The sequence below is a fragment of the Eptatretus burgeri genome, chromosome 12 (genome assembly GCF_056783735.1).
Source record: "Eptatretus burgeri isolate ZD-2024b chromosome 12, Ebu_testis_v1, whole genome shotgun sequence".
In the NCBI taxonomy this organism is placed as follows: domain Eukaryota; kingdom Metazoa; phylum Chordata; class Myxini; order Myxiniformes; family Myxinidae; genus Eptatretus; species Eptatretus burgeri.
Window position 1 is genome coordinate 41,984,532 of NC_140972.1, and position 9,729 is coordinate 41,994,260.

The 9,729-nt window shown below is 40.8% G+C and overlaps 1 protein-coding gene across 3 annotated transcripts in view; it reads left to right on the plus strand.

The window, feature by feature from the left end:
• LOC147015499 (annexin A2-like) overlaps positions 1-5,973 on the plus strand; it is a 103,909-nt gene extending 97,936 nt beyond the window's left edge. For all 3 annotated transcript variants that reach the window (XM_085850283.1, XM_085850284.1, XM_085850282.1), the window contains exons 13-14: positions 2,805-2,921; positions 5,672-5,973. In XM_085850283.1, the coding sequence (XP_085706409.1) occupies positions 2,805-2,921; positions 5,672-5,734 (180 nt within the window). In that variant the 3' untranslated portion in view covers positions 5,735-5,973. The remainder of the gene's footprint in view (positions 1-2,804; positions 2,922-5,671) is intronic.
• Positions 5,974-9,729: the final 3,756 nt, after the last annotated feature.

Here is a 9,729-nt window from a genome sequence, read left to right on the forward strand (position 1 = left end):
GTCTGAAGCGATGATGGATTCCATAACTTTGCTGATGATTGGGAGAAGGCTGCTTGGTCTGTAGTTGCAGGGATCTGTTTTTTTTCAGATGTACAGTGTGTCCCAGAAAACATGTCACTTTTTGGAAATATCACGACTTTAAATTGCACACCGATGGTGGGCTGAGATGGGCACCCCCCCCCCCACCCTCAGGGTGTTTTTTATACCTTTTTTGTATTAAAAGGGACCTTCAAAAGAGGCATACAAGCCTGAAATCCTACTCGGCGGCTGTGCTTGATGTTTAACTGATGTTGACCATGCAATCTTTGTCTGTTTGACGGAGTCGTCGGGCCGAGGCCTCTGGATTGGAGGTGACGCTTTGGTGTAATCCAATGGAGATCAGGGGAGTGCTTGTCACACTCCACCTGTTTCGACATTATATATGCATATACAGTATATATATTTCTTTTTTTAATGCTCTTCTGGCTGAGCAGTTGCTTTGGCTTCACCTATTAGGCATGAGCATAGCAGAGCTCCAGCCCCCATGTCCCAGTTGGATTGCACTGAAGCCAATACTGGAAAGAAATTTTAATTCTTAATATATATATATATATATATATATATATATATATATATATATATATATATATATATATATATATATATATTCCCTCTCTGGGGTGGAGTGGTCTATAAAAAATATATTAATACACATGCATGATACACACAAATTTACTGCAGCAATTGCTTCTAAATAAAGTCCTATTGGTGTTCCTATCTGAATTTTTTAGATACATGATCGAGGCTCACGGAAGAGCGAGAACAAAATGAAAAGGTGGAAACACTAACAGCAGAGTATAAGTGAGAATGAGAGTGAGATGTATGGGAGGGGAGAAGGACACATGGGGTGAGCAATCTGCACCCAAGCTGAATGAAACACAGCAAGAAGAGGAAGCAAATGGGATGAAATAGAAAACGACCGAAGGAGCCGACAAAGAACAAACAAAAAGAGGTGAAGGAGAGAGGGGTAAACAATCAATAACCTGTAAAAAGGGAGTGCTTGAGAACGGGTTGGCCTGTTCCCATCCAGTGTTCCCATCCAAACCCTTATCTGCAGGGAACTCAGGTTCAAATCCCATCTACCATATGTGTTTGTCAAGGCCTAGTGTCCTTGTAATTCAGATACAAGTACCGTGACTACTAACTTTCTTGTAAATAATCTAAAACTACATTGATGTAGTTTACCGTACCTTTATCCTGCATCATGTGATTTATATCCAAGTTCACTATGTGGACCAATTAGATCAATGCAAAAACAACAAATAAATAATTGTACTGACAATTCCTGAGCAAGCTGCCTGCATGTTTGTGCTTGCCTCATTATCTGTTCACCTGGCTGGGCCGTGACTTCCATTTATCATTAAATTACCACGTGTGGAGTGCTTGATGGCAGTGGGGGTGGTGAAAAACTACGATGTGATTTCCTTCCCTTTTGTCAATTTCAATATATTGTGATGAAGTCATTACCAAAGTGGACGTGGAGAGAAAATCTCGGATGGAGGAACGTTTCAAATGGCTCCCATAATCGTTAATTGTAAAATAATTTCCTGATGAAAGCAGTCGTATTTCGGATCCATCTACATATTATTTACAAAGAATGTTTGATTGAGTTGGAGGGGTTGGGGCAAGTGGGGGGGGGGGTTGAGGGTTGAAAATTAAAAGTATAATTTATAAACATGGAGGGGAATTCTGCTATTATAAATACATCATAAGTAGGGAGACCCTTATTTCATGTTGTCATCACTATCAAGTGCAACCTATGGCTGCATCATTTTCTGGAAGTGTAGCTGTGCCACTAATTAGCAGCTTTGCTATTTAGTACTGGTCTGCATCATTTCAGAGGTGTAGATTTTCTCAACGGTACTTATATGCTTTTTGCATGCTGAATTTAGAAATGTATCTCATTTCGCTCAATAAGGTCAAGTTATTTAAGTTTATCTCAATTTTAAGGAAAAAAAATAATCAAAATTTTTGTTTTTTTAATTAGCATTTTTAAAATTCAAAATCAGACTTACATTGACAGAAAATGTACAAACTAGATATAAAATGACGCACAAGTACCGTTAATGTGAAATTCAACATTAAAAAGATGAAGGAAAACAGCGGCTGCTGGAGCAACTGAAGTTGGCTGTTGCCAGAAACAACGATTTATCTATATTTTTCTGAAATTGAAATGAAAGTAATTGAGAAGGCACTTTCTTCCACATTAAGTGTACTTGTGTGTCATTATATGTATAGTTTCTACACTTTCTGTCAATGTAAGTCTGATTTTGAATTTAAAAAAATGCTAATTATAAAAACAAAAATTTTGATTCTTTTTTTTCCTTAAAATTGAGATAGCTGAGCTGAAATTTTTCCTTAAAATTGAGAAAAACTTGACCTGATTGAGTGAAATGAGATGCATTTCTGAATTCAGCATGCAAAAAACATATAAGAACCGTTGAGAAAACCTAGACCTCTGAAAAAAAATATTTCAAATGCAGCCCAGTGGTAAATGCAGTACCCCTGTTACCAATAAGGTGGTAATAATTTCACCAACTTCAGCAGAATGACAGGCTGAGTTAACCCTACAAAGTGTTAATTCAGTGGCACAACAAGGGCTTGAACTCAAGACCCTAAGATCTTAAGCTAGCTACATTAACCATAAAGCCAACAACATTAATATGAACTTGTTACTTGTATACTCTGTGTATTATTCGAGGAAAATGCATTATTTTCTTTCACGTCTTCTTCTCTTCGTTATTCTTCACCCACTTTTCTTCCAGGGTAAAAAGGATGATAATCTCTTGCGCATCTTGGTGTCTCGGAGTGAGAAGGACCTCCTGGCAATCCGCACTCAATACAAGAAGAAATACAAAGTTTCTTTGTACTCATCCATAGCGGTGGGTCTTTGTCATGGTAACGCGAAGCATAGCATTCACCACGTTATGATATTATGTAAGTATGCTCTCTGTAACCTCATTGCATGAACCAGCTCGACCTCTACAATAGAGGCTTCACATATATATATATATATATATATATATATATATATATATATATATATATATATATATATATATATATATATATATATATATAAAGGGCCTTTTGCAGATACCCGAACACACTCCAGAACCCTGCACTCATCTCTCGCCAAAGATGAAAGTCTACTTTGAGGAAAATCTCATCCAGAAATTTCAGGGAACTCTTATGTGCAAGTTATGACATTGAATGCTGTTCACATGGTGCAAATGGTGTTTCATTCATTGCTGTGTGTGCAACGCTTGGCTGCTGGTTTTCAGCAATGACGCTGATGCAGTGCCCCATGCAAATCGAGGCAGGAATTTACAATTTGATCATAGTACCCAGCACACAATGGCCTACGTTTTTCAAAAGGTAACATGTGATCTTAAACATTAACCAAACTTGGTGACGTAATGGTTAGAGCATCTACTATGAGTCTTGGGAGGTGGGCGGCTTGAACCCCAGCCGAGTCCTACCAAAGACTTACAACCGTAGGTTGTCAATCGGTGCACTGGCTTTAATGGACCCAATCACCACCTCCTGCATTGAAGATTCCTGCAAAGGAACTCGTAGTATTATCCATCGATGAAGATAGCCAGATAAGATAGCCAGCTTCACATACCTTCCAAAGGATGCCATACTCTTTAATACAAAGCACCAGCATTTCCGTTTACAGTAAGACCATAAATCAAACCCAGACGAGACAGCTCTAAGGCAAGTATATGGTCAGGATCAATCCTATGAGCCCGTACAGGTGATGTATCTCATGTGGAGGTCCACACAGTTACAGAATGTCTTCCACAGGGTTTATTGAATCCCACTTCGAAAACAAACCCCAACGTGATGTGGCATTCCATTAATGAGCTGGGCTTCCACTTGTTGATGTGATTGTACTATTGTCAGAACAGCTTGGGAAGAAAGTGACAAATACCTTCCAGATATGTTCTATGCATGCATCAGTCAACAAACGATCGTTTCTGGTGCCACATGGATCGCCAAGGTCACCTTTCAACGCACCACTGCAATCTTGAGGTCACATGAACTGAGGCTCCAGAGACAACTTCGAAGTGGGTCATTTAACTGCCTCATCTATTGAAGCAAACATCTCTGCACGGTCACCAGAGATGTTCTGTGGTGCATGATGGTTCACTCCTGGTTGGCGTTTTGGTGTCTCCCATGTAAATGCACCATTGAGTACGTTTCATCATCCGATATGAGTAATAGAGTTTTTAAACCATTTCAAGTGATCATGCTTATTTGTTTGAAAAAAAACCCCTAAAAGTTGAAAAAAATAACAACTGTTATCGTTTACACGGAAAGGTCTTCAGAATTTTTTTTTAACATCTCCATCAAGGTTGACCTTTCCCAACAATGCTGTAGTTTTCACTGTCCTGAGTAGCATTGGAACACTTCCAGATGACATCACGCAGACATTTTTTTATGCATGGCTTGGGTCGCCTTTCCCAAATGAAAACTCTTGTTCTTTCGCCACTTTCGAAGGCTCTTAATCCATTTGGGACGTTATTGCGAAAACTACCTCTGGCACCGACGATGTGAAATATTCATAACTAAATAGATTTAGATGTCTTGAGAGACTTTTCAACACATCATCGATTTGATCAAGTTAAATGCTGCCCCAACTAATATGTGGGATAAATTGTGTCCAGGCATTGTGCCAGACAAAGGCCAGTTTCCATCTCCCAAAAGTTTTAGGAACAGCACTTGCACCTTGCTCTGTTCACACCTGGATGAAGCAATAAAACCGTTGGCATTGATTTCAATGGCATCTAAGGAGCAACTTGAATGGTTTTTAAAAATACAACTGTGTTTCAATGAAACCCTTAGCCTTAAGTAATCGTCCATTATATTAAACGACACACAGCAAAGTGTAGCTTAGTACATGGCTGGAGACTGTTTAGTTGACAGCTTTGTCCATGAGTCATGGTTCCTTGCTGGGGTGGAGATGGATGCTTTGAGACCAGGGAAGGCTCCGTTCAGTATTGGATCCCACGTGTGAAGATGACGACCGGTGGAGGCAGACGACACCCATCCACACACACACAGTATCGGATTGTACATTATCGGCTTATTTCTAAAATATAATATAATTTAAAGGACTGCTGTAAATGATTTTAATTTCACAACATCCTATATTCAATTTTTATTTAAATTGTAAACCTCAAAACATCGTTCCTTTACCTAAAGAAGGAACCTTAACCTGTAAGCAATTGAATGGTAAGCAACACACACACACACACACACACACACACACACACACACACACACACACACACACACACACACACACACACACACACACACACACACACACACACACACACCCCACACGAGAGCTGGCTTCAAGCTGCAAAGCTCACAATCATACCACATAATAAACATAGGCATGGTGGTTGCTGGGTGTGTTGTTGTGTTATATTTGATCATTAACCTTTAAATGATTATCACAGCACGCCTTTCACAGCACGTATTACAACAGCACCAATTATTTACACGAGACGTTTCTAATAAAGAGGAACATGCAAGCTGCAAATATTCTAACTTACACATCATTGTTTCCAAGTTATATATTCCTAAAAAAAAAAAAAACCCCTTTGTTTTCTTACAGGACAAAACTAAAGGAGATTTCAAGAACATTCTGCTAGCCTTGTGTGGACAGGATGACCTGTAGCTTATTGCAATAAGCAAAATACACTTTTCCTGACCTCCAACCGTCTTTTGGTAACAGAACGTTTTCTTCTCCAAAGTTGCACAAATTCAAGCACAGAAACGAAATATTTTAAATTTATATACAATTCTTGTTAAACTTCATGTTGCTGTTGCTGTTGTGGTAGTTTTTCTTGATGGTAAAGGGAAATATTTACTGGCATTTTGAATGACTAAATAAAATAATGAAAAACGGTGTTTTAATTTGATGTTTGTGATTTCTGCAAACGTATCGAGTATCGAGATGTTTTCCACAGTTTGTATGAATGGTTTCACCATCTGCAGTTTAATTGTTCAGACTCCGATCATCGCCGCATTGTGAACTTTAGAACAAGGGAGCTGCTTGAACTTTCTCATCTTCAAAAACTGAACAATCCCATGATCAAAAAGCTGGTTTATGAAATGTTCTACTTCCCATGGTATGCACACATCGCATCAACAATTCAAAAATATTCACAAAGCATGTATCGTACTGCTTTCATATAATTTTAGAGCTGGCACAGGATAGACTAGACATACATGCACTTGCCTTTTAACCCATCCAGGATTGGAACCTCAGCAAGAGAAACTGCCTCGGCAGCTTTGTGCCTGATGAATGAGGGCAAATCCATGGCAAATGGGACACCGTTGCCAAAATTTAAAATTATCATGTAGATCAAATGCTTTATATGGATCAAGAGGGTACCAGTTGAAGTTTTCAGAATTGGAACTTCGCTGACATGAGGTGGCCATTTTGGTTGTCAAAATGACTGCCAAGTTATGCATTTAGTACTCTAAAAGTGAAAACAGCATTGACAAACTACTTGCTTCCTGGATTTCTACAAGTCCAAATATCTGAATTTTTAACTTGTATCTTAGTATCATTGTATGACAGGTTCACAAACAAATAACAACAAAAGGAGCAATCAGAGATTGCAGACCCTTGCCAGGACTTATTTTGAGTGGTGTATATTTATAGGTCTTAGGGGTAAATCCAACATGGCTGCCAATTATGTGACCTATGATATCATGTGTGAACCTTTTGTTCCTCATGGACAGGCGGTCATATGAGTAAAGATTCGCCTCAATTTTTCAGCCACTTCAGAGAAGAAGACTTTTGAAGGTTTTTGTTTTTGGTAAACAATATGGCTGCAACATATTGTTTGTTTATTGGTAAACAATAAAGTAAACAATCACGTGACCGATGACGTAATGAATTTCTTTTCTGTGGACCATTTCATCCAGAGATGAACCTCAAAAATTTTCATACTGATCAGATGTGGCATTCTACACATGCAATTATGATGTCATAAGAAAAATCACATTCATTCCCCATGAGGAGTACTTGCTACTTGCCAAGTTTCAATTTTTTCCTTGGTGCGGTTTCAGAGATTCAGAGGTCCAAAGTTTTTTCCGTTTTTCCAATCTGGCTGCCACACTACGTGTCCTATGACATCATACTTATCATTGAAACATTCTACATGAGCAGTCACACCAATGGTAAAAACTTCATCTCAATCCGACAAGTGGTTGTGGAGAAAAACACAAAAGTTCTGTGCAGACAAACAAGAAGACGTCATGCAGAGCACAATACTTGCAGAATCCATAAAACAAATTTGACCTCAAAAATAATTGGTGGTTGAATTAATTGCCCAAATATGCAACTCCTCTTCAAATTTCAAGTAGATCGGATGAAAATTGATTTTTTGAAATTCGGCCTATGTTGTCCTTTTGGTCTATGTGGACCTCAAAAATAATTGGTGGTTGAATTAAGTAATTTGATGTGCAAATCCTCTTCAAATTTAACGTCAATGAGATGAAAATTGAGGATTTTAGAAATACCTCCTCAGTTGTTAACCTTGGGCCTATGTTAACCTTTTGGTCGATGTTGACCTCATAAATAATTGGCTGGATGAATTCAGTGACCTGAAATATAAATCCTCTTCAAATTTCAAGTCAATCAGATGAAAATTGAGGATATAAGACATCTCACATAAGTTGTTGACCTTTGGCCTATGTTGACCTTTTGACCTCAAAAACAATAGGCTCCTTCTGTTGACAAACTCTATCATATGGTGAAGTTTTGTGGATTGGTTTAAAATTGTAACCTGTAGGCGAAAGACAGATAGACAGAGGGACAGACAGAATAACAAAATCAACTGACCATCCATCCATCCATTGGGACCATACTCTGTACAGAGCATTGGTGCTGCCAAAGCAGTCTCCTTGGCTATTGGGCACAATCCTGGACGGGTAGCAACTCCGACACAGTACACCAGCAAGCTGGCACTCATTTTGCCGACCTCGGAAGTATGACAGGCAGAGTCAACCCCACCTGGCATTAATTTAACAGCCGAGTGGGATTTGAACTCAGGATCCGAGGATCCCCAGCCCACCACCATAAAACTGACCAATATACTTGAAAAATCTTTGATTTTACAAGTAACAAACGGACCCCAATGCAAAACCCTCTCCTTTGGCAAGGGTAAAATCATCTGATTTTATTTACTTCATAAAAAACAATCCTTGATTAATTTATCTGTATTGATGTAGCATCAGTTACCAGAAACAATGTGTCTTTATATTGTTGCAAGCCGGGGGTCGGGTAAGAAGACCACGAGGTGGGGGGGAGCTATCTCAGCTCCCACCAGACTCCCCGGAATTGTAGGCTGTCACACACGGATAATTCCGTGACCCGGCGGGTCGCTTTACCGACCGTGGATGCCAGTAGCTCAAGCACGTGACTTCGGGTCCTCCGATAAGTTAATCCGGTTACCTAAAAATAACCACGTGATTTAATTACCGGGGAACATGCCCTCGGTACGCCTTGTCCGAACCGGATCACTCTACCGGACCGCATCACTTTACCGGATTGGATGCAGCCGAGTGACACTGCCAAGGACGTACCGGCTAAAAGGAATGGATTGTTGGGAATAAAGTCCCGGCTAAGCTAGGATTCGGACCATGCTGGTTCAATGAAGGAAAAGACGAAAACGAACTGGGAACATTCCTAATAGTAATTTATTAACAATCGGCGAGGAAAGGTATGTGGTACGATCAAGATATTTATTGGGATATGTTGTGCAGAGATAGGGAAGAGAGGTGTAGTGCGACAATAAACAAGCAACTTATAAAACGGACGCAGAGCAGACTTAACCCGAAAATAATGAAAACGATCTTCTGCAGGCTTACTTACATAGCCAGGTGCCAGGACACACACACACACAGACACAGAAAACCTGATGAAGAGAAATTGAAACAAGACAGGAGAGGAGTTGAGGCTACAGTCTCTCAGTACCTTTGTATAATTTGATACGCAGTACCCGAACGCGCCACCAATATGTTTGGGGGGAATGCTCCGTGGCACGGTACCCCCCTGACAGCTGGTGCGCCATCTCTTGCCTCGGGCAGCTCGCATCGAGACCGTGGGCGTGAAGGAGGGGATTGAGTTGGGAGGGTGGAGTTGGCATCGTGTGGGCGGAGAAGAGGAGGAGGAGTCCAGCGATAACGACAGAAGGCGGTTGAAGACCAGCTTGAGCGGGAGGCGAGACAGGGCAGAGAGAGAGGAGGAGTCCAGCGATGACGGCAGAAGGCAGATTCAAACACCAGCTTGAGCGGGAGGCAAGACAGGGCAGAGAGAGAGAGAGAGAGAGAGAGAGAGAGAGAGAGAGAGAGAGAGAGAGAGAGAGAGAGAGAGAGAGAGAGAGAGAGAGAGAGAGAGAGAGAGAGAGAGAGAGAGAGAGAGAGAGAGAGAGAGAGAGAGAGAAGGATCTGCTCGGAGCTTTATAGGCCCCCTGGCATGGGGCGGGGGGCCACCCCGAAACTCGGAGTCGTCACCTGAATTGGGTGCTCTGATTGGCCCCAATCCCCTGTGCGGCCCGGCCGTGATGGTCGGAAGCAGCAACATTCTGTACTGTACTGAAATGGAAGATGCTTAGCAGGCAGACACGAGCGGAAGGACAGTCGAGCCGGGCTGTGTTG